This window comes from Plectropomus leopardus, chromosome 17 (genome assembly GCF_026936395.1).
Source record: "Plectropomus leopardus strain MGB_pleo_1.0 chromosome 17, ASM2693639v1, whole genome shotgun sequence".
NCBI lineage: Eukaryota > Metazoa > Chordata > Actinopteri > Perciformes > Serranidae > Plectropomus > Plectropomus leopardus.
In genome coordinates this window covers 29,558,674-29,584,017 of record NC_142192.1, presented here as the reverse complement: position 1 = coordinate 29,584,017, position 25,344 = coordinate 29,558,674, and the positions used below count along the sequence as shown (strand labels likewise).

At 40.5% G+C, this 25,344-nt stretch overlaps 1 protein-coding gene across 19 annotated transcripts in view; it reads right to left on the bottom strand.

Moving 5' to 3' along the window:
- Positions 1-468: 468 nt before the first annotated feature.
- pleca (plectin a) overlaps positions 469-25,344 on the bottom strand; it is a 134,509-nt gene continuing 109,633 nt past the window's right edge. For 18 of the 19 annotated variants that reach the window (XM_088090103.1, XM_088090104.1, XM_088090105.1 and 15 more), the window contains 17 exons: positions 24,853-24,948; positions 24,034-24,159; positions 23,690-23,842; positions 23,359-23,513; positions 23,130-23,256; positions 21,689-21,872; positions 21,460-21,480; positions 20,725-20,882; positions 19,434-19,612; positions 19,207-19,345; positions 18,377-18,733; positions 18,051-18,134; positions 17,866-17,970; positions 16,680-16,778; positions 10,232-13,579; positions 1,930-8,960; positions 469-1,385 (listed from right to left, as the gene is read on the bottom strand). In XM_088090103.1, coding sequence (XP_087946229.1) covers positions 2,775-8,960; positions 10,232-13,579; positions 16,680-16,778; positions 17,866-17,970; positions 18,051-18,134; positions 18,377-18,733; positions 19,207-19,345; positions 19,434-19,612; positions 20,725-20,882; positions 21,460-21,480; positions 21,689-21,872; positions 23,130-23,256; positions 23,359-23,513; positions 23,690-23,842; positions 24,034-24,159; positions 24,853-24,948 — 11,517 coding nt within the window. In that variant the 3' untranslated portion in view covers positions 469-1,385; positions 1,930-2,774. The remainder of the gene's footprint in view (positions 1,386-1,929; positions 8,961-10,231; positions 13,580-16,679; positions 16,779-17,865; positions 17,971-18,050; positions 18,135-18,376; positions 18,734-19,206; positions 19,346-19,433; positions 19,613-20,724; positions 20,883-21,459; positions 21,481-21,688; positions 21,873-23,129; positions 23,257-23,358; positions 23,514-23,689; positions 23,843-24,033; positions 24,160-24,852; positions 24,949-25,344) is intronic. The other variant, XM_088090119.1, reaches the window with a different exon arrangement.

Below are 25,344 nucleotides of genomic sequence, written 5' to 3'. Positions count from 1 at the left end.
TATAGCCTTGCCTTTTGGGTTATTTTTTCGACATGCTGTTTTATGGTGTTTTTGGCTGTTTTTCCAACTTTCTTTGCTGTGGCGTGTGTACGCATGCTATTTTAGGAGGTTTTTAATAGTTTTCAGCAGTTTTTGGGACGTGTCAAAGTTAGGCATTTTTACAATAGTATAGCCTTGCATTTTGGGTCGTTTTTTTGCCGTGCTATTTTTTCGTGTTCTTGGCCATTTTTGCCACTTTCTTTGCTATGGCATGTTTTGGCATGCTATTTCAGGAGGTTTTCAATAGTTTCAATAGAAGTGTCAAATTTTGACATTTTTGCCATACTATAGCCTTGCATTTTGTGTCGTTTTTTAAACATGCTATTTTATAGGCTGGCTCAAATAACCTATTATCTGATATAAATGTAATAAGTTGTTTTCATCAGATTTAAAGCCTAGATGATTTGTAATAATTAAACTGAGAGAAAATACTTTATTTCCATGTTTATTTACATAGCGTAAGGTGTTACAATAAAATTCCTTGTCACCATTTTATTATAAATACACCCTTTTCAACAAGGCTTGACAACCCTCATTAAAATACATCCTTCAAACCTTTTGAAACATAATAAAACAAATGCTTTAATGGATACAACTATTTCGTTTTTGCACCTTTTTAAATGTTAGTAAATCATGCAAAGCAGAAATATAAAGTACGAAAATAAAACGATATAGATCGTATGTGTTGCTTTACAAAGGAGAATTAAAATCGAAATAAGTATATGTGGTGGAAAATACAAATACTGGGTCTGGTGGCAAAGCTTTAAGATCTTTCTCAAAGAAAAGTTAAGTCATGGCTTTTCGCAATAGTGTTCAAATTATTTATCAATATACAGTACATACATTACTTGTCTGTGCAGGGGAAAAAATATTCAAATAATCTAAGCTATTTAACATTCAAACCTTTTAGCCCCCAGTGACTACCAGATTTATGACACTGACATTATTTTAAAGTTAGATTATGACATACTTTAGTAGGACTGTAAAAAGGCTTACCTGATAACACAGTAATCATACCATTATGGATAGCATTGCTCTCTCAGTCATGCATCAGTCAGTTTATAACCGCTGTACTGTCTTATAATACTCAACGTCCCGTCGTAGTGTTGAGAGTATTTTGCAGGCACTTACAAAGCGTGGTTAGGCCTTTAAATGAGTTAAAGATTAGACACAAGTTTCAAAATGGTCCACGGTTAAAATAATTTGATAATATGAGTGAGAATGTCTCTGTTCTGTTGCATAAAGTCATTGATTACAGTGAAGGTCAGAGTCCAAAATAATGACAAGGGTCTCTGGAAGACATCTGAGCAAAGAGCTGGAGACAACATGAACCTTGGAGACGATACCTGAAAAAGTCAACATTGAACAACATTAGACTTCAGAGACACTAAGAGCCTGTTACACCTGGTATTAACATTTGTTTTGGTGATCTCAATTAAAGGGGATAGCAGAGACACACTGACAATTGTCTCCAGCTGACCACTTATCTTAAGATTTCATTACGGCCAACGTCGCAAGAAGGTTTAAGAACCCTTTGCATAGCAGAGATGTATAATTACACATTACGCAGCCCACTGAATATACGCAGCAGTGTTTCTCCGGCTACTCCCACAAGCGAGTTCCCACCATACCATACAGACTTTTATATTGTTTTTCTTGGCTCAGAGAAAATTTTGTAATTGTCAAACCTCAATGGATTAAAAAAAAAGTCATGATAGAAAAAGCGTATTTGTGTTACACTACAAAACATGTGGTCATGTATTTAGAGCTGTCCACTTGTGATCAGATCACTTAAGACGCATGTTAATGCCAGGTGCAAACAGGCTCTAAAATAACACAAACATACTAAGACAGGGTACTAAACTGATTAAATATCAAGTTTTCTCTTACCTTTTAAAAGTCTTTAGAAAGGCAGGGACTTGTATGTGTTAGTCTTGAGGTTGTTAGCGTAAAGTCCAGAACTATCAGATGCCGCTGATGGTCCTCATAGGCTTCAGAATCCTTCCACTTATGGGAACTTGCTCTTTGAGGTCCATTTCATAAGGTTAGCATGTTTCTGTAACTCCAAGTTATATGACAGACGATTAGGAATGGTGAATATATTTGGAGAGTATATGTGGCAGTGTAGCCCAGGGGAGAAAAGATCTTGAAACTTGGCCTTCTTAAAGCAGACACTTTTAATGTTTATTCCTCTTCAGGAAAGACTCCTTATTCTGCTCAGCAGAGTGGCATTTATCTTTCTTTAGTTAACTTTTTATCTCCAATATTCAGAAATATACACATGTACAGAATTTTTTGTTTGTACACCCAATTTGGTTCTCCTTAACGATCAGACTAATGGTAACAAACAGTTACGGTTATAGTGTAGCACGCACAAATATTGTAAATAGAATCTCGTTCGTGTAATGGTAAATGCTTTTGATACTAAACTTTAAAAACCAAAAGAAAAAAACATGTACACTTGAAATGTTTGTGATAGATATTACAGCTCTTGCGTATGCTGCTTACAGTACGGTATTCAGAGAGTCTGATAAGATATCATGAACATAACTAAATGTGACACAAACAATAAACAAAATTTTTCAACTTGTATAAAATTAAATATTAAAAGTCCTGTAATAACCACATGCAGAGCAGAATGAAGGTAGTCCTTATTCCACTGAGAAGTAGGCATCTGGTGAGCACTGTGGCTTTATAGTGTATCCTTCCCTTAAAAAATCATTTCTTAACTTTCCTCAGTATCGGCGGCCATAGCTCGGTGAACTGTAATGGGTAGAGGAAGAGAAGGTCGTTGTTGTGAAACTTGATCCAGTGGCGTCAAAACTTCCTCTTCTGGAGCCTGACCTGGAACCAGTTCTTGAGCCAGACCGGGACCCAGAAGCGGAGCCTGACCCGCTGATGCTGTAGGGACTGTAGAGGCCTTTGCTTGATTGGGATGATGCCTCCAGTAGTCGCAGTCCAGTCCCCTCCTCTATCATGCTTCTTTCCATAGCATCCTTGTAAGAGATCTTAAGCTTGGTTTTAGGGCATGTGAGGTATTTTGAGTATGCGCTAACATCTCGTAACTTCTGTGCCGTGCGTGCATCTAAGGTGCCCTTCTTCACGGCCTCATCTATGGAGACTCTGCCTGTAGCATCTGGTTCGATTAATCCACCAGTGAGATACTGGACTTCAAGGAATCGCTGCCCGGCCTCATAGTACAGCCAGCCTTTCTTTAGAGCTTGGGCTGCTGACATTTTAGTTTTGGTTCTGGGATCTTCAAATCCATTGCATGCTTTCTGGGCTAGACTGATGCGGTCCACCATGATTTTATCCACAAGCCCTTTGTTCATGGCATCTGTAACAGCAAATTTCTCTCCAGTATTTGGGTCGATAATACCCCCAGTGCAGGCCTGAGCCTCCAGCAGCCTTTGACCTGTGATATTGTCCACAAGGTTTCTGTGTATGGCCTCTGTGATGGACACTTTCTCCAGTGTTTCAGTGTCTAAGATTCCAGCCACAGGGCCAGTCTCCTCAGTCGGGTCGTTCCATGTGGTTGCTGGAGCTTTTATTGAGGGTACTGGGCTCATGGGGTAAGAGGAAGAGGAGCCAAAAGAGGATGAACGGGATCTGGAGCCGCTCATGTTTCCAGAGAGCATGTCTGCAAACTCTGTGATGGAAAGAGTTCCAGCTCGGTACTGGTCCAGAGCAGACTTGTCGATCAGCCCTCTTGTGATTGCATCATCAATGTCGTACTGCCGACCAGACCTTCTGTCAATTATCATGGATTTCACGACCCCATCAGATGAGGTGATGGTAATTTCCTCCCACTCACACTCCTGCTCCGCAAGCTCGAGATAAGTCTGATGGTCAATGAGCCCTTTCTGGTACGCCTCATATACAGACATCTCTTTGCCTGTCTCTGGGTCGACAATGACGACTCTGCGTTTGCGAACAGAGGACTTGGATGATGTTTTCCTCTCGCGCTTCTTCTCTTTCAGCAGCAGAAGAGCGAGGCCTGTCTCTGGGTCTATCATACATCTCTCCATCAGTTGCAGGTAGGTGAGATTCTCCTCAGTGTTGGGGTCAAAAAAGCCCTTTGTGTCATCAGATGGGTCAGTCAGGATTTCGTTCATTTCTTCATCAAAGAGGCCACGCTCATATGCTGTTTCAACTGGCAAGCGATGGCTCTCCTGTGGGTCAATAATTCCACCAGTAGCAATTTGAGCCTCGAGCAGACGAATGCCGTGGTCTTTCAGAATGAGTCCCTTTTTCATAGCCTGGAAAAGTGAGATGATCTTGCCAGAGTACGGGTCTTTGTAGCCTATAACAGCTCGTTCGGCTGAGTGGAGTTTATCTTTAAACTCTGGGCCAACAACACCCATCTTTACAGCTTCAGTGACATTTACTTTCAGGTTCTTGATTGGATCAATTACATAGCCTGTGGCGGCTTGAGCCTCAAGAAGCTCAAAGGCAGTACCTGGTCTGATCATGTTCTTCTTCATTGCTTGGTAAATAGACAGACGGTCTTTGGTAGATTCTACATACACACCAGCAATACAGCTGGTACCCTCCAGGTATTTCTTCACCTCTCTGCTGACCTCCTCCACTGTAATGGCACCCTCATTGAGTTCATTGTATGTCTTTTGGCTGATAATCTGAGAACGAAGCAACTCGTCTACAGTGATTTGCTTTCTAAGACCTTTGAAGAGAAGTCTTCTATCTGACAGTGAGAGAAGCCGCAAACCGCTTTCTTTATCAACTCTGCATCTTTTCAGTAGCTGGGCGTATGACTGCTTTTCCTCCGTTGTTGGATCTGTGTAACCCCGCACATCCTCAGTAGGTTCAGATATTCTGTCAAGTGTGTCCTTGTTGATGTATCCACGCTGCATAGCAACATCCGTGGGAAGGCGGAAGTAATATTCAGGATCCATCAATCCGCCAGTGGCATTCTGGGCCTCCAAAAGCTTTAAGGCATAATCCTCAGGAACTAGGTCTTTTTTCATTGCCTGAAAGAGTGAGATCACTTTCCCGCTGTACGGATCCTTGTAACCTGTAACTGCTCTTTCAGCAGAGAGAAGTTTGTCATGAAGTTCAGGGCCCACAAGTCCCTTCCGTACAGCTTCGTCAACAGTCAGAAGTTCGTCTTTCACTGGATCTATCATGAATCCTGTTGCTGCTTGGGCCTCAAGGAGATTCAAGGCAACTTCAGGCTTAATCTGTCCGTTCTTCATAGCCTGGTAAATGCTGATCTTTGGAGGACTGTCTGACATTATTCCAGCAATGCAGCCCGTACCGAAGAGGTACTGTTTGACTGATGGCATTTCCATTACCTCACGAATTGTCATCTTTTCTTGTTTCAAGAGGTTGTACGTGTGCAAGTCAATAATTCGAGCACTGTACAGCTCCTCGATAGTAATTCTTCTTCGGATTACATCACATGACATGCTCTGCTCTATCTTTAGAGTCTCTCTCTGTTCAATGATTTCAATGATAATTACAAGCATCCTTTCTTTTGTGATCTGCCCTGTGCGGAACTGCTCCATTAGGTGGCGTCTCTCCTCTTCTGGAAGCATGTTTGAGTTCATGACCTCCCAAATGGTCATAGACTTTCCTGCAAAACTTGCATAAGGGATCTCAATTTGAGTGTTGGCTAGATCTGTTTGGGCTTGCTCCTCTGTATACTGGTAAGACTTCTCAGAAGGAGCAGGAGCTTCAACCTTTGACAGAGGCAGGTAGCACAGATCAGAGTTGGGATCTCTTACACATGTCTCCACCAACTGCTTGTAAGTGACACTCTCATTGGTGTTGGGATTGGTGAAGCCTTTAACATCGCCTGAGGGTTCATTGAAGGACTTGGACATTTGTTTACTGCAATAGCCACGCTGAATGGCCACATCGATGGGAACGCGGTGGCTGCTGACTGGATCAATGATCCCTCCTGTTGTAAACTGAGCTTCCAGGAGAGGAATAGCGTGCTCCCTCAGAACAAGCTCTTTCTTCATGGCTTGGAATAGAGAAATCTTATTGCCTGTGTACGGATCTTTATATCCAGTCACTGCCTTTTCAGCTGAGAGAAGTTTCTCGTGAAGCTCTGGGCCGACAACTCCATCCTTCACTGCATCATCCACAGTTAATTTCAGGTTTTTGACTGGATCAGTTATGAAACCAGTTCCAGCTTGGGCTTCAAGGAGTGCTAGCCCGGTGTTTTGCTGCAGAACATTCTTCTTCATTGCTTGATATATGCTTAACTTTTCATTTGAACCTGGCATTGTGATACCATCAATGCGATCTGTGCCCTGCAAGTACTTCCGGACCTTATCAGTTTCACTAACTTCTTTAGGTGTCTTTTTACCCTGTTGGATTTGGTCAAATGTGGCCTTATCAATGATGTTGGAGTCAAGCAGAGAGCTGGCTGTGACTGGTGCCCTAAGGCCTTCAAAACAGGGCTCTTTCTTGGTTTTGTCCTCTTTTTCCTCAACCATTGTTGTCACAATCGTTATCAACTTTTCAATAGTCACATACCCCATTCTGTACTGGCGAATCAGCTCTATTCTTTGCTCCTCCGTGATGTATTCAGAGTGAATAATCTCCCATATGGTGACTTTTCTTCCTCTGAAGGGGCCATACTCCAGTTCCATAGTTGTATGGTTCAAAGCCTCTTTTGTCTTTGCCTCTGTAATCTGTTTGTCCTCTTTTGGTTTTGCAGCCTTCTTTGAAAGAGGAAGCAATGGGAGTCCACTTTCTTTGTCTGTGATACATTTATTCATGAGCTGAGTATAAGTTGAATCCTCTTGTGAGTTGGGATCATAAAACACCTTTGTGTCATCTGTGTTTTTGTTCAAGGTCTTGCTGATTTCCTCATCAAAATATCCACGCTTGCAGGCAACTTCATGAGGGATACGATAGCTTTTGACAGGGTCAATAATTCCTCCTGTTGAGAGTTGTGCCTCTAGCAGACGAATGCCATGATCTTTCTTTATCAGGCCCTTGTTCATGGCTTCAAACAGAGACACCTTCTTTCCTGTATATGGATCTTTGTAGCCGCTGACGGCTCTCTCTGCTGACAGAAGTCGTTCATGTAGTTCTGGGCCTACAAGACCCGACTTTACAGCTTCATCAACAGGGACCCTTTCATTTTTGACAGGATCAATAATAAACCCAGTCGCTGCCTGAGCTTCAAGAAGGTTTACTGCAGTTTCTGGTGACAGCAGTTCTTTCTTCATGGCTTGATAGAGAGGCATTTTCTCCTTGGTTGGTTCATTCAAGACTCCAGCAATGCTTGGTGTTCCTTGAAGTGCCTTCTTCACAGGCTCCATCTCAGAGATCTCTTTCACTGTTATCTTGCCATTGCTCAGCTTGTTGAACAAGTCTTTGTTTATGATCTTTGACTCTAACAGTTCACTGGCAGAGACTGGAGCCCTCAAACCATAAAACACATTTTCATTTTCCTTCTCTTTGTCTTCCACAACAGTGATGACGATTTTGATGATCTTCTCGACTGTGATTTTGCCCGTCTTGTACTGGCGAATCAATTCTCTTCTTTGCTCTTCGGTGAAATATTCGGAGTTTATGACTTCCCAAATGGTGACAGTTTTGCCTTTGAACCTTCCAAAAGGCACAACAACGTTTGATGTGTTGAGCACTTCTTTAGTCTCCTGATCTGTGTATGTTCTTCCAGTCTGGGCAGCTTTCTCGTTTACTGGTAATATCAGCAGTCCTGTCTCTGCATCCTTGGTGCATTTGTCCAGCAACTGTTTGTAGGTGAGTTGCTCCTGAGTGCTGGGGTCAATGAATAATTTGCAGTCATCACTGGGTTCTGTGAGTTTCTTGTTCATGTCTACATCAAACTGACCCTGCTTGTATGCAGTCTGAAGTGGCACCCTGTGGCTGTTAATGGGGTCAACTATACCACCAGTTGCAAGCTGTACATCCAGGAATTTGGTGGCTTGCTCCTTTTCAATAAGTCCTTTCTTCATGGCCTCAAAGAGGGAGATTCTTGCTCCAGTATAGGGATCTTTGAAGCCAGTGGCTGCACGCTCTGCAGATAGCATCTTATCATGGAGCTCAGGGCCGATCAACTGATCTTTAACAGCCTCGTCTACAGAGAGGAGTTTATTTTTAACTGGATCTACGATGTACCCAGAGGCTGCTTGAGCTTCCAAAAGCATTGTTGCAGTGTTCGGAGTGATCTTCTTCTCTGTCATAGCCTGATAGACACTCATTTTCTCTTTGGATGGAGTCAAAACGCCTCCGACACAGCTCTGACCCTTCAGACATGACTTAATCTTATCAGTCTTTCCGAGCTCTTGCACAGTGACTTTGCCCTTTTTCAACTTGTCAAATTCCTTTTTGGTCAGGACGCCGATATCATGAAGCCTTTCAGCAGGAACTTTCTCTCTAATTCCATCAAACGCAAATGGTGACTCTGCATCTTTCTTCGCTCCGTCTGCTTCAACAGAGCCGTTGAAAACTTTCTTTGTTGTTCCCACCACTGTCATGGCAACTAACTGCTCCTCAGGAACTTTATCAGCCTGGACTTCAATTTCCTTCATTTTTCCTTCAAGACTCTGAAGTTTCTCTCTGAGCTTCTTGTTTTCCTCTCCCAGCAGTTTTTCTTGCTCAAGCCTTTTCTTTTCGAGCACTTCCATTTCTTTCTGCTTGTTTTTCATCTCCTCTTCAGCCCCCTTTTGTTTCTTTACAGCTTCGTCCATAACGGCCTGAAGTTTCTTCTTCTCCTCTTCCATAAGCTTCCGCTGACGTTCTTGTTCATCCTTAAGAGCTTTGGCCTTGTTCACTTCATCCTCAAACCGCTTCTCAAGCTTCTTTTTCTCATCTTCAACTGCCTTTTCTCTTTTTAACAGCAGCTCCTTTTCTGTGAGGAAGGATTGTTGAAGAATGGCCTTCTGTTGTTCAATTTGTTCTTGTTGGGCGTTTGCCATCTATTTGGAAAAAAAGAACATCAGTAAAATGTCAGTAAAATGTCAACAAAATATCAATCTTTGCACGTAACTTATTTAGAAAAAATGTTCAACAATTTAGAAAATATGCTTTCTGCCAAGAGCTTAGCTTGACATAAAGACTAAAAAAAGAGCTAGCCTGGTGCTGTCCAAAGGTAACAAAATCTGCTTGCTCTAAAGCAGCTGTTAGGCAGCAGGAATTGTCGATCACTGTTTGTAAACAGCATTGCCAGGGAAAGTGGAAGTAAAAGTCCACCCCGGACACACTTTTGTTCGCAAAATTAACTTAACTTAAAACTTTTTTTATTCAGCTCTGTGTCTCTGATTTTTTAAACTGCGGCTTGGATACTCTGGATATTGCTTATGGTCTGTCACCTGGTCGCTGTCTTTTTTTATAAAGTCCAAACCTCACCTGCCTGCTTCACTTAGAAACATCCCTTGTGGATGCATATGTGTATGTATATGAACTTGCTCTCTCTTTTATTTTACAATTTTAATTCTTATGGAGCCTCTTGTTAGCCAATCATTGGCATGTATTCTGGGAGAGTCCAGTGATTAGGCCTTTTTTAGGCAAAATATCACAAAGCATTAAAAAGCATACTCAGTATTGACCTTGCCTTGCAATTTCCACACTTTCTGCTTTTTTTGGATGTGCCAATTTTCAGGCAAATCGCTCTAATAAATATATGTTTGGTATTTTGGTTTCTGCTTGCAAAAAAGACCCCACAACGCAATGGTTACTGCCCTAAGAAGATAAATATAGTAAATGATATTTACGTCATGGAAAAGATTACTTTATCCATTCGCCTTCAGAAAAGTGCATTCATTGGGCTCTGGACCTAGTGGGTGAAATATGAAAGACCTTTACAGCCAGATTTTGTGGAGGTACTGGATAAATGACCCTATGATGTTGTTTTACTCTGACTGCTGTTCTATTTCTCTCAAGGCTGAAATATTTTACAGAGCTCTTAAATGTGCAATTGACGTATGTTCTGTACCATAAACTCATTGCAAGAAAATGAAGAAGAGTGTTACCCTAATTGTCCTTCAATGTCTTACTACTGAACATTTGAAGTCTGCAGTATTGAGTTTTGAATGACATTCATATAAATTGCTGGATGTTATTTTAAGTTTCTGCAATTTACATGAAATACTACATATGCTCTCACTAGTACTGTAATTAGTTTAATAGAACTATGTTATTTGAAAGGGTTGTTTAAATTGACTAACAGTGTTAATTCAAGCCAAAATACCTCTTTCGATTTTTTCTGCAGCTCCTCCGCCTCTTTTTTCAGTTTCTCCCTCTCTTTCTCGAGTTCAGAGATGGCTCCCTTCAAGTCATCTGCCTCTCTTGTGCTCTGCAGCCTCTGTGTCTCCAGCTTATGCACAATGGTTTCTGCAGTTTGTTTTTCTGTCTCTTCAAGACGCAGTTTTGCTTCATCTGCCTGCTTCTTGAATTTCTTAGCCTCCTTTTCGGCTTTTGACTGAGCGTCACTGAGCTCCTTCACCTTCAATTTCAGTTTCTCTGCTTCAGCTGAAACTTCGAGTTGCCTCTTGCGCTCAGCCTCTAATGATTTTTGGAAGTCCTCTGTCTCCTTATCAAGGCGCTGCTGGATCTGCTGTTTGTCCTCCAGTAGTTTTTTAGCCTTTTCCTGTGCCTGGTCTTTCTGTTTCTGGAGCTCCTCTGCCTCGGCTTTCAGTTTCGTAGCCTCTTGGATGGCCTGCATTTTCTCTTTTAGCATTTTCTCTGCAAGCGCCCTCTGTTCAGCCAAGTCGGACTCGGCCATCTGTCTCTGTCTGGCCGCTTCTTCAGCTTCCACACTCAGTCTGGCAGCTTCCTCCGCCAGGCTCTTCATTTTTCCTGCTTCCTCCGCAAGCAACTTCTTTGTGTTATCTTTGTCTTTCTGCATGAGGCGCCGGTTTTCTTCCTCAAACTTCATCTTAAGTTTCAGGAGCTCATCCATCTGGATCTTAACTTTGGACAGTTCATCCTCCACTTGTGCCTTTTGTTTGACGGCGTCATTTACTTCACCTTTAACTCTCTGAAGCTCCTCATCCAAAACAGCTTTCTGCTTATCGGTCTCATCCAGCCGCAGTTTAATCACTGTAAGTTCCTTCTCGACCTGCGACTTCTGCTTGAGTGCTTGTTCTGCCTCTTTTTTGTGCTTGGCCATCTCTGCATCGGCCTGCTTTTTCTGCTTCAGAGCTGCTGCCTCAGCTGCCGCTCGCTTGGAAGCCTCCTCCTCTGCTTCTTTCTTCAGTTTCTCTGCATCTTTTTGAGCTTTGGCCTGTTTTGCGGCTTCATCCTCTGCAGCTTTTTTCTGCTTTTCAGCCTCTGCAGCTTTTTGGCGGAGCAGGGCCGCCTCTTTCTCTGCTTTCTCTTTGGCTTTCTCAGCTGCTTGTGCAAGTTTCTTTGCGTTTTCAAGCTCTTCTTTCAGCTTCTCTTGAGCAATGCTGCCTTCTTTGTTCTTGCTGAGAACGTCTTGGGCTTTCTGCTCTGCAGAGCTGTATTTCTGCGCCGCCTCTTTGGCCAGAAGAGCCTGCTTCTCTGCTTCCTTCTCAGCCTTGTCTTTATGTTGATTTGCCTCAGCTGCTTTCTTTTTGAGACGTTCAACTTCCTCCTGAGCGGCTTTGCATTGTCGAGCCGCCTCTTCTTCTGCTGCTGTTATCCTCTTCACCTTCTCCTCAGACTCTTTCCTCTTCTTCTCTTCCTCTGCGGCGAGCTTTTTAAGTTTTTCAGCTTCTGCTTCGGCCTTGAGTTTGCTTTTCTGTGTCTCCTCTGCAATGTCCTTCAGCTTCTTTAACTCCACTTCCAAATCCGACTTGCCTTTTGATGCTTTCTCAAAGTTGATCCGAATGATGTGAATTTCTTCTTCGACCAGCTTCTTCTGCTTCAGAGTTTCTTCCACGATAGTTTTTTGTCTCTCCAACTCAGAATCAGATGCACTCTTCAGGTGTGTGATCTTCTCCTGTATGTCCTTTTTGTGCAGGGCAGCTTGATCCTCCAGCATCTTCCTCTGATAAGCTTCATCCTCGGCTTGTCTTTTCAGCCTTTCATTTTCTGCTTCTTTAGCCTTCAGAGCGATTTCAGCTTCAGTCTTCAGACGAGTTGCCTCATTGATGGCAGCCAGTTTTTCTTTAAGTATTTTCTCAGCTTCGGCTCTCTGCCGTGCTGCCTCTTCCTCTGCCGTCTGCCTCTGCTTCTTTGCCTCTTCGGCGACTGATCTAAGTCTTGCTGCTTCATCAGCGAGTTGTTTCATTTTCAGCGCTTCAGACTCAAGAAGCTGTTTGCTCTTTTCGGTGTTGGACAGCGTCTGCTTCTCCGCTTGGATCTTCATCTGCAAGAGAGCATCCATTTCACTTCTAACTTTAGCCAGCTCGTCCTCCAGTTGTTTTCTTTGTTTTTCGGCAGCATTCACCTCATTTTTTAGGCGCTGGAGCTCATTATCCAACAGCCCTCTCTGTTGTTCAGCGTGGTCAAAGTCAGCCTTTAGTCGTATACATTCCTGTTCTGCAGACAGTCTCTGCTGAGCTACTTGTTCTGAAATCTTCCTCTGTTTTTCCAGCTCTCTTTCTGCATTCTCCTTCTGTTTAAGAGCAGCTTCTTCAGCTTTAGCCCTTTTCTTGGCATCACGCTCTGCCTCAACCTTCTGCCTCTCTGCTTCCTCCTGAGCCTGGCTCTTCTTTTGAGCTTCCTCCTCTGCTTGTAGCCTCAGGCGGAGAGCCTCGTTGGCTTTCTGTCTCCATGTTTCCAACTCTCTCTCTGCTTGCTCCCTGGCTTTGTTAGCTTCCTCTTGTTGCTTCCGGAGTTTTTCGGCCTCCTCCTGCAGCTGAAGGACAGTGCCCTGCTCTTTCTTGAGAGACTCCTCCAGTTGTGTTGCCTTTTCGTTGAATGACTTGGAATGGGTTTGCAGCTGTGCGGCAGCACTCTTCACTGCCACCTCCTCTACCACCTTGATCTGTCTCAGTTTCTCCTCCTCGGCTTGTTTCATGCGCCTCTCCGCCTCCTCGGCTTGCATTTTGAATTTCTGCAGGTCATCCAGTGCTTTCTGCTTCTGCTTGGCAGCCTCTTTTTCTGCCTCGGATTTACGTTTCAGCTCATCTTCTGCATTCTTCTTTTTCTGCGTCTCTTCGGCCACCTGCTTGCGTAGCCTTTCTGCATCCTCCTGAGCAGCTTTTCTGAGCTTCTCAGCCTCGGCGGCCTTGTCTCGTAGCTGCTGTAGCTCGAACTCAGCTGTGCCCTTCTGTTTTATTGTAGTCTCTAACTGGAGTCTTATTATGTGAATCTCCTCCTCAATTCTGGTCCGACTGACGAGCGCCTCTTCCAGCTGCTGACTCTTGGACTTGATCTCCTGCTCGGACAGAGTCTTGAGATGCTGCAGCTCTTGCTGTATGTTTTGCTTCTGTTTCTCAGAGTCCACCGCAACGTCTTGCCTCTTGCTGGCTTCTTCTTTCATCTTCAGCTTCAGCTCCTGGGCTTCTTGTTCTGCTTTGGCCACAGATTTTGCATGAGCCTCAGCCAACTGTTTCTGTTTGTCTAACTCTGCTTGTATCTCCGCCATCCTCCTCCTCTCCTCTTCTTTTAGTTTTTCAGAAGCTTTCTGTATTAGTAGAAGCAAAGAGGGAATAAAAGTAATTGAAAAATGTTAGAGGGGTTAAACTAAAAATAAAACTTCAATAAGAAAGCTGTTAAAGAACATGTAGGTACATAAAAATGTAAATACATGAAACTATGTTGCAAGAAATTATCAAATAAAGTTCTTTAACGAGAGGAAAACACTGTATTGGGAAATGCTTGTCATGTTTATTTAATGTGGCACACAGAAGGACACTTTACTCCACAAAGGCACAGCACAACACTACACTTTGCTTTCATGCAGTCAAGGTATTTATATGATGTTTAATATATTCTGTAATAAAGACTGATTGTATTTTACATAATCAGCATTCTACATTATGGGCTTGTTACTTATACTAATTACATGTATGTAGTAGTGATGATTGTAAACTTAGTTTCAGTACTGTCAAGGTGTGTTGCTGCTATAAATATTTCATATTTGTGTTTCTCCAGGAACACTGTTGCATGGTTCAGTCACTTTTTGATATTTAAGGTTTATTGTGGTGTCTTCTCAATCTTCACATTCTCAAAATAAAGCAGATTTTTGTAAAATGTGTAAACTCATTGAGAAGAAATAGGGAGGAGGTAAATAATTAGCAGCATGCAAAAAAGTATGAAGCGCAGCTGGAAAAGTCAGAATTCAACCAGAATACCCCTCACTATGAAGAAAAGCAGAGTGATGCAGCAAACACAGCAGGATTTGATGTAATCAGCCCAGTCATGAGATAAAATGTTGGCAATGTTTGTTTCTGCAAACAACAGATACATTACATTTGTACGTTATTAGGAAGTGGATAAGTTAAAACAACACTGTAGTTAACGTGTGGATAAGGTTTAGGCACAAATGCCACTTAGGTTAGGAAAAGAGCATGTGTAAGTTGAAAATGCTTGCTTTTTGTAGCACTATCCCGGTTGGAAATGCAGAAATGTATAGTTAAAAAACAACTAGTTTTTTGCCACTATCCCCTATGGAAAAACAGCAACGGGTTGCTTAAAAATTCACATTTGGTGCCTGAAAATATGCTTGTAAAACAGCGACACATTGTTAAAAATTATCAGTGTTTGGTGCCTCAAAAGCTGTTTCCAGAACAGCTAGGGGTTTCTAAAACACAACTGGTTTTTTTTAAGAGTGTCACACAATCCACGCCATAAAACACACAAATAAACACATTTGAGGTTTGCAGAAAAACATACAATACCAACATTTTCTTATAAAGACTGGGTGGGAGGTAACACCAAATAAAAGGTAAACTTGGATTAAAATGTAAATGACAAGACGTAAATCCAAGATCAAGGTACACTTAACTTTGACTACAGGCAAACATCACGAGACGACTTCTACTCGTCAGTAAAAATGGGTGATGCATTGTGAAATTTGTACAGTTGACTGACACCTAAAAGGAAGGCCCAGAACTTTGGAAAACTCTCATATTGATCCATTTCAGTATATTTACATCAGCCTCCTATATTTATTTGCTATAGCAAATCAGCGTTGGGGAAAAAAAACAGTATTAGAGCTAAAATAGGTAATCAATGCATTAATTAGATGACTGACAGAAAAATTATTGTCAATTATTCTGATACTCAATTGTCATTTTAAAAGCAGAAATGATGAAAAAGTAAATTATCTGATTGCAGCTTCACAAATGAGATGATTTTCTCCCTTTTTGTTATATATCGTCATGAACTGAATATAATTACCAAAGACTGACCAATTAATATAAAATATTTCAAACAATAGTTAGCTGCACCCTTAAACACTATTAATAAAGATCCCAATTCATCCTTCAAAAGAGTAAGAGCTTTTATGTCACATTAATGCAGAAATAAAAATTTAAATAATTGACATTTACACTGGCAAAGCAAAACATTACAGGAGGCTGAAAGCAGTGATCAGAGACATTAGATATTCAAGAGATAATAGATATATATAGATATATGAAAAGTCTCCAAAAAAATCCTGAACCTTCCCTTCACTACAGACGAGGGTCTGACGTAGAGATGAATGACATGAGACTGAGAGGGTCTTTTTTTTTAAATACCTGGTGCTTTGGGGTTAATTCATCTCTTAAGCGTGTGATTATTATTCATCATGACAAAGCACTGGCGAGCAGGTCAAAAGAATCAAACACAATAGAAAGTTAGAAAAGAAGAAAAGGGGCAAAAAGTAAAAAAATAATAAATCTGAGACGGCAGGTAGCCAAACAGAAGCCTTTAAATCACAAGTGTGGGTGATTTCAGGAGGAAATAAAGCAGCAAATATTAAATTAAGCAGTTTGAAAGTGTGACTGAGGTCGGAGTCAGAGTCATTTGTGCGAGTATGTGACATGATTTGAGTAAACAAACAGTGTCGGGGAATGAGAGACATACTGTTGTGGGGATGTGATGTGCTGAAACAGTTTGCTTCACCACTGAACGCTCTCTTATCACTCTGAACAGTAATCATCTAGTTTTGAGTGCCAACATTTTGGTAAAATTTGATGACAAATTATTTCCCATACATCCATCAGTTAACAGGTGAGGGCAGTGTTGTTTGCGTTAAGACTTTGAAGCCTGAGCAAATTGGTTTGATTTCTCTCAATAACATGGGGAGAGCTTAAGAAGACATGGCCCAAAAATCTGCAAAGAAATTAGCAAAAAAGTTACAAGAAAATATAATTATCTGAAAATAAGCACACATAAAAAAAGTAAAAAAGAAAATGATCTTAAAAATGCTGAAAAATGTATTTGTTTTATTTTTTTGTAACATAATTTAAAATATTAAAATTATAATATTTTTAAATATAATTTTCTGATGATCCTCTCCCCTTTTCTAAAAAACTATTTTTAAGTAATTGTCACCTTTTACTAGTGTCTTGCAAAGTGTGGTACATTTCTCCCCAAGACGGTCGTTGCCTTTTAATCCCATGTTTTCCAAAGTCATCCAGACAATTTGCTCAGTTTTCAAACAGTCAAATACTACGGTCAAATAATGTGTCAGAACACAAGAAAACTGATGACAATCCAGGTTTTAAAGAGTTAATTGGATTTTTTGTCAGAAACCTGCTGCTGCGTGTTTTCAGAGTTGTTGTGTGTGTAATTACCTCTTCATCCTCCAGGCGGCGCTGCGTTTCTGTGATGAACTTGATGTACTGGCTGGTGAGAGTCATCAGCTCGCTGTAGCGTGTCCTCAGAGTCACATACTAAAAAGAATGCAGCGAATTTACTTAAAAACTGACATTTTCTATCAGTTTCTCTCACTCTCTTTTTCACATTTAGTCACCGGGATTATGTGTTGTGATAAAGTTAAAGACATTTTTATAATTGTAATAATAAGAGAGGTAGCAGACACAGGTAGCAGTATAGTAAACACATTTACTGCACTGACGGTTCTTTTGAGCAGAAGAGAGAAGATTATTTTGTCTCAGGTCTAAAGGTGCAGAGCTCCACTTCTGTGCCGCTGCCTGCATCTACACAGGACTGCAGACTGTACTAAAGAGTACTGTGAAAGTCAAGAGCGGTCACTCCGCTCCAAATTCTGAGGACCAAAATGTCCTAAGAGGTACACTTCAAAGCACCCTGACTAGCAAAAACAAAACCCGAATGGTCGACTTGAAGCAATCTCAGTGGACTGCTCTCCAACTTTAAAGGGGCAGCCCTTCTCAAAAGACCATTTTCAGGGTTTTCCATATATTAATATATTTTCTGTGCACGCACAATAACAGCATCTGCTGCCACATATAGATTGTTTTGTTTTGGAGCTGCTTCTCTCTTTTTCTTTCATGGCAGAGCGTATTCTGGGCACAGACGGAGCAGCAGTGAAGTGAAATTTAGCCATCGTGATTTTTATTACCGATTTTTTGTGTCTCACTCAAAAAATGGGAATTATTCCAATGCTTTAATACCTTTCATGAAGAGTTTAAAAAGAGGGATTCGGTAAACTTTTAAAAGGAAAAGAAATAGATGTTACCAATCATTTTGAGATTTTGCTATTCAACTTCAGAAAAAAACAATTAATAAAATCCAACTTCCGAAGTCTTTGCAGTTTTAAGACTTTGATTTAAGACAATATAGTATCAATTAAGGCCTTATTTTGAGATTAATGAATTCAGTATCCTTTTAGACTTATTAAGGATCAGCAGTAACCCTGATTCACACCTGAACTTAGAGCTGTCCACATCTGATGCGATCAGCCAGGACGCATATTCATTTTGTGTAAACAGGTTGAACTAAACCGAACTGGATGTACGCATGTCTTTGTTCTTCTCAGGTGATGTGCGGTAAACTTACCTCTTGAATGATGTTATCAGATGCACACTCAATCTTGGGTTTCTTTAAGGGAGATGCTATTGGATCCTGGAGGGCTTTGTAAGTCAAAATCTGGAGCTCATAATCCTAAAAAAAAAGAGAAAATAATCTTAAAACAAGCGAGGAAAAAACTATTTTGTGATAAAGATAAAAACATCACTGCATACCTTCACTGAATCGATGTAAGCTTTTGCATTTTTCTGGCAACCTTCAATCTTGTCCTTGTTTTTCTCGATTTCATCCAGGAGTTTCTGTAAATGTAAATGAAAACAGACAGTATTTCACAATTTAATGTATTTTTTTTCCACAAAGGGAAACTCCACATCTTTTTCTGATACTATCATTACTATGACAGCCAGTAGGTAATTAAAATCAGCTGAGACAGACAGTTTCCTTGAGAGATCATTGCACTCGTACTAAATCTGCACCATCACTGTGGCCACCAGAGGGCAGAGTGACTTCTCTTCACCCCACACAGCTCCTCTCCTGTTACCTTCTCCTCTGCCAGTTGCTCCTTGAGAGCCTTGCTGTCACCGATGGGCACGGCTTGAATCTGCTCCTGCCTCTGCCTCGCCTCTCCGAGCCAACGGATGAGCCACTCATAACTTCCCTTGTAGGATTTCATGTTGCGTCCGAGCAGGTCAAGCTCGCGCTCCCTCAGGTCGATCTGGGCGAACACGGCCTGCCAGCGCTCCAGGAGGCTGCTGACCAGCAGTCGGTAGTGCTCCAGCTCGGCGTCGCGCTCGCTGTGGATCTTTGCCATCTTGTCGTTGATGGCCGTCGCCCTCTTCAGCTCGTCCTGCAGGTGGTCGAACACCACCTGGTCAGCCTCTGCTTCGGCGCGCATCGACTGTCAGACAAAAGCCGTAATTTTCACAACAATACAACATTCTGAAATACCTTCAGAGCTTTCAGTTGAACTTAAGATTTTGTGTTATTATTAGTAGCTAATGAGTACAGTAATTGATATTTGGAACCAATATGCATTCACAATAAAAATGAAAATCTTTCTGGCAATTTTTTTGAATTTTGAGTACAACAAACTCCAACACAAAACTCTGTTTAAATGTCTTTAGCAAATGTTGAATCAAAAGTTTGCAACACCTTTTTTATAAAGTCAAGTGAAAATTTAAACAAAAAATGAATAAATAAAAATAGCTCCCTGAGGTTTTATAAAATTAAAGTTCCTCCTATGTTGACACTTTTTTTGCACTTTTTAATTAATTAATTTTATTGGTAAAATAAAACACTAATACAGATAATCAGAAAAATGCCAAATATTGGCCCAAAAAATCAGCCAGGCTGATAATCTGTTGAATTTACCTTCAGCTGATTACGTTGCTCCTCCACCTCCTTCTCCTCAGATGGCACTTTGCTCACATCACGCAAACGAGTCTCATAACTCTTCAGTGTGTCTTCTGCGTCTTTAGTGTTTCTGATCACGACATCGATGGTTTTCAGCCTGAAATCAAGACAGTTACACTTTATAAAAAAGCACAATAACAGCTTGTAATTGTTTAGGGAGTACTTGGAGAGTAACAAAGTCTCACTTGTCCAGGTACACGGAGGAGAGGCCGTAGACGTGGTCCATCTTCCTCAGCGTGACGTCCAGTTCAGAGCGCAGCATCGGGGCGGAGCTGGACTGCTGAGGAGACGCCAGGACCTCCTCCGTCTTCTCACTGATGGAGTTCAAGTCTTTCTTTAAGCCCTCCAGCTCAGATTGGACTTTCTGTCAGGAAAAAAAGGAAGATATGTATGGAAGAGATAGAGGTTGTTAACATTTACACACATCTAAGTATTTTGATTGATGACTCCCTTAAATTTAAACCTCGTGTGTTGTACCTGGTGAAAAAGCTGAACCTAAAACTGGGTTTTAATTTTCAAAACGAGTTTTATTTTCATGTAAAAAAGCATCTCGTTGCTTCAGCTTTTTTACCTGTGTTGGACTACGGTGATCTTCTGTACATGCACGCCTCTGCTCAGTGTCTCCATATGGTTAATACAGCTTACTATGCATCCTCAAGGTTCATTACAAATTGTAAAACTTGTAAACTTGTAAAAAATTAGTAACTAATTTAACCTTTTATATCTTATCTTTTTTTTTCTCTTTTATTGTAAATCTGTATTCTTTATTATGTTTTTGCATTTTATTACATTGTAAAGCAATTTTAATTGCACTGTTGTATGAAATGAGCTATACAAATAAAGCTGCCTTCCCTTATATATAAAACTGCTCCCACACTAACGATGTGTTTTTATCATGCAGAAAAGTACTGGACAGTATTCATTAGATTCTCAGGAGCTCTTTATGCTTCCTGTCCAAAATATCAGGACAGACATTGGGAAAAGGGCTTTTTAGTTTTCTGCACCATCAGCCTGGAATTTGTTGCAGAATGACTTGAACTTGAGGAGCTGGTGTTGTTACATGTTTCCAAATCTAATATGAAAGCTGATTCTATAGGATGTCGATGTTTTTAGCCGGCCTGGTTGTACAACTGACTCCCAAAAAGCTTTCTTTTGACTCATGGATATTTCTCTTTAAATGTAAATTTTCACTGCTGACTGTTTCAGCTGAAACAGAGATTCTTAATCTCAATGGGACCAACCTGGTTAAATAAAGGTTTTTTATTAATTAAAAATAATAGTAATTAATGAACTTATATTGTAGCCTATAATATGCATGCATTACCATTAGTTTTAGCTAGTGGGATAAGTAACTGCTCAGCTAACAAACACTCTTGCAGGTTAGAAGGAACATTTTGTTTACTTCAGGTAATTCAGTTTCCTTCCCGACTTCCTGTTAATGTTTTGAATCTCTATTTTTCATTCTGATGTGGTTACCATTTGCTCTGCAGTCTTCATGGCGCAGGCTTTGAGTGGCTCCTTGTCCACAGGCTGGCGGAGGCGCGTTACCGTTCGGTTCTCGCAGCCCTCCAGCCTCAGACGGAGGTCCTTGATCTTCGTCAGGTAAGTCCTGCACATAGACTCGTCTTGCTCTCCTAGTAGGAATGAAAAAAAAAGTGTATTATTAGTTTGCAGAGAACAGAAACTCTGAATACATAAGATCGTTGTTTCTCCAATTCAGAGTTTGCATGAGTGTAAAAGGCTGTATAAAAAACAATTAAAACATACAGAATTAATTACATGATCTTTACATGATCTTTTACCTTAGTAAACTACAGAGGCTTTAGTACAGATACGATCTATGATTTGTGAATGTATTTATGTCACATTGTGCACATTAAATAAACATCTTCATGCTTGATTTGCTCCATGTTGATCATCCATCAGGTTGGTTAATTTATCAGTTAATTGATTAAATCATTCAGTGATACATAATACATACATATACATAAATCAGCTGCAGTTAAACCCATGCACAGAGACAGTATGCAACGATGAGTGAAGTTAGGAGGGATACCAAAATCAGTGGGGATGATGAGTTAATTGAATAAAATGAAACATGACAACAGCCCTCGAAACACACAATCACAAACACACACAAACACACACAGTCCTTTTCAGCCAATCACAAGCTCGTACTGCACATCTGTTACTGTAACTGAAGCACCTTACCTGCTCTGGGTGGCACATAGCCTGTAATGTGAATCCAACAGTCAACTTACACACAGATGGCCATGACTGAATTTCAAAACAAAAGTCTGAGAAACGATTCAATGATAGAACTGTCCAAATCATAAAACTAAATAAATGTTTTAAATAAATATGAGGTTCTTTCTGGGCATGTCTGGATGATGAAGGAACCCGCAGTGGTTCAGAAATGTGACAGTCACACAGCACACACCTTGCTCTGCGGAGGTGACCATGGTGTTGTAGTGCTGGTTGGCTGTGTTGTAGCTGGACTCGACCTGCATCCGGTCCTCGGCCCCGAACATCTGGGAGTCCTGACTGTCTCTTAGGAAGTCCTGGTAGTGCAGCTCCAGGTTTCTCTGTGCCAGGTGGTACTCCTCCACCCGCAGGGTCTTAAACTACAAGGGTAGAGATAAAAGGGGGGCAAGGAAGATGCATATTGAGTGTTATAAAAATGCTAAATTGTGTCTTAAAGTATTTTATTCTTTTGCAGTGAGCACGAGCAGAGTTCAAGTGTACAGGTTTGCATCTGACATCAATTAATTAAGGTTAGGGGGAGAATTTATTTTATTTTTTTCAAATATTTATTGCAACATAAAACATAGCTCTTTGGTGATGTTAATGCAAGAGGCATTCAGTAGATGATTATTATTATTATGATATTTTTTTAAGTAACCTATTATTTTGAGCTTTTACAGTGTAACGCCAGAAAAAAAGATGAATAAAAATGCCATATCTAAGCATTTTTAAGAAATTTGAAAGACTGATTTAAGAATTTTAATGCCATTTTTTTATATATATTTTTTATAGTATTTAATGCCTTTTAAGACTTTTTAAGGATCCAATAAATCAATGAAGCCTGCTGCAGCAACGACAAAAGGTTACAATTTCAAACTCAAGGAAAACATTTATTAATCAGTGCACTCACATGAGAATGTAGCACTAACAGAGTGGTAAACATATTTGTATTAATGAACAAAATCAGCTGATAGAGGTGTGTACAAACAGCATGTTGCATGAAGCAAACCTCCTACATGCAACAAACGGCGCTGTCCATGGTTCTGAAACAAGTTTGTTACTCTCTGAATGAGATGAATATCAAAATAATATATGATATATATAATATTATAAATTAGTTTACTGAATAAATAATATAAACCAAATAATGTCAAAACAGACTTTATCCACTACTATTGCTGATTTGAAGTCAGTTTTCATACTTTCTATGTACACATAAATCTAATTAGATGTAATAAATTTGCTTCCACATAATGCTTAAATAATGATAAAAATACAAATAATAATACTTTTTATTTATAATGCATTTTAAATTAGGAACAAATCCCAAAGTGCTACAAGGTGTAAGCAACCAGCGGTTAGAGAGAGGTTACCTAAAAGTCATAGGTTCAGATACGCTGCAGATATTAATGCAGCAACTAAAAATGACCACACATACTGGAACAAAAAATATATAATAATTAGTGGACCATGCTAATTTACTCATTCAATTTCTCAGGGTTTAACAAAAATGTTGATTTTGATGCTGAATATTTAAACATAAAATGAGTCATATTTGGTCACACTTTACATTCAGTGTTAATAATCAATCTGTCAGTGTTCGTTTTTCTCTAACTCAGTGTGTCCTCTGTTGTTACCATGGTGACGTTCCAGGTCTTGATGATGTGGACGTCTCTCATCAGGTACTGCCAGGACAGCAAACTCTTCAGGTCCACAAACATCGTCTGCCACATCGACTGCAGCCTCTGGAGGTTCCCGTCCAGCCTGAGCGAGGTTAAGACGAGATCAGCACTTAATGACAAACTCTGCGCGAGTGAATTCAGATTTCAAGTAATCGAAGACACCCTGTGGCGATTCTTAGCTCACCCCGCAACGCCGTTCACAGCGTCCTTATTGGTGGGTGGAACCAGGAAGCAGACAGACGGTACAGTCGCCTCGCTGCCTTGATTGTTCAGCACCCTCCACTTGTACGGCTGTGAGTTGTTCAACAGAGCGCACTCGTCTCCTCTGTGGACTGTGATCTGGAGGATGAACACAGATTTATGAATCTTCTACAGTATATTCCTGTAATTTACTAAGAATATATTTTACTTTATTAAAAGTCTGTTTTAAGCATGTCGCAAACCGGATAAGTCCAAAAATATATAACAGAATAAATGAGTTTAGAATAATAATTTCATGCAGATAAGACGTCCACCTCCATCTGTTTGAAGTCGCAGACGGCCTGGATGGGCTGTTTGCCCTTTATGGCGGTGGCAGGGTTACGTGGTTTCAGCTGGATGATGGTCTTGGCCCTTCGCTTCAGGCCTTCCAGGTGAGTTTTGAACTCAGTCAGCTGCTCTTTCTCATCCTGTGAAGAACACAAAAAAATATGCTTTATGGTGTTTCATGCACAAATATTATCATTAAGCTTCACTTAAAAAAGAATTTAGCAGGAAGACTTACAGGAATTGCAGAATTTCCCAGTAAACAGAGCAAATTCTACTCCTGCACAGTAAAACATGTACCGTAAGGATACAACATAACGGTGAATAAACCCACCGCTGCGTCCTGCAGAAGATCTTCCAGCCGTGTGACGGTGACGGAGCGGTCGCAGGTGTACTTCCTCTTCATGTGGTCCTGCATCTTCTTCATCCTCTCCTCCGCATCCTTCACGTCAGAGAAAAACTAGATGTGGAAGAAAGTGGAAGAAATTAAGTTGCAGCGTTTAAAACTTGCAACAGCATGACAAAAAAAGGGGGGGGGGCAGATTTGTTGATGTATCAGTGAGCAAAGAAGAATACAAACTGGTGCTTTTGTAAAATTAACTCTTTGAGGACATTAACCCTTTGAAACCTGGAGCGAAATCACATTTCTTGTGCTGCTTTCAGATGCCTTTTAAAAGTATTCAAACCTTTGAACCCTGAACAAATAGGTATGATTTCTTTCAAAAACATGAGAAAAAAGGAATGAGCAACTTACATAGTTTTTTTTTTTAAAGCTAGGGAAAAAAAAATATGGAAAAGATCAAATTTAGTGAAAAACAAAATTTAGAATAACCAGAAATACATGTTTAATATTTTATTCTTTTTCTGTTTTTTCTGGTCATATATGTACATATTTTTAAAACTGTCTTACTTTTTCATTTTATATCATTTTTTAAAGAATTTCTTTTTACTACTTTTCAGGTAATTTTCTTGTACTTAATTTATTTATATCTGGTTCTGGAGGAGTCATTTCTTCTTTTGTTGCTCATTGCTTTCTTCCCATGTTTTTGAGAGAAATGATGGCAATTTGTTCATGGTTTCAAAGGGTTAACTTTAACTGGGCACTGACAGATTTTAAGTAATGAAGTCTTGTGGTGTAAGTTAGTAAACATACCTGGTAGTAGGCAGTGTTTTCTTTCAGGTGGGTTTCGATGCAGCAGCACAGCTGGAGGATCCAGCTCCACTGAGTCTGCAGAGCTGCAGTGAAGGCCTAAGGAGGGAGAGGAGTGATGACGAAGGAAAAGTGATGAAGAGGACAAACACTCTGAGAACCAGACAAATCTGTGAGCTCGTGCTTTATTTGCTCTGGAAGATGCATCTGGTTTCTCTCCTATTTAAACATATTTTCAGCCAATCTGGCTCCCTTTGAGCCAATTTCAACCATTTATCTAATGTGGAGCAGGTTTGATACGATGGCTGGCAGCTTGCAGAGTCAAAATACATAATGATGTAAATCCTGGCTCATGTACCCGTAAACCTATCTCAGTAATGAGGAGCGCTGCTGAGGCATTTTCGAAAAAATACCAAGCTGAAGACACTTGTTCACAGACATATTGACTACATCTACATGCACAGTAATAGCCCACTATTATTCCTAATATGACAA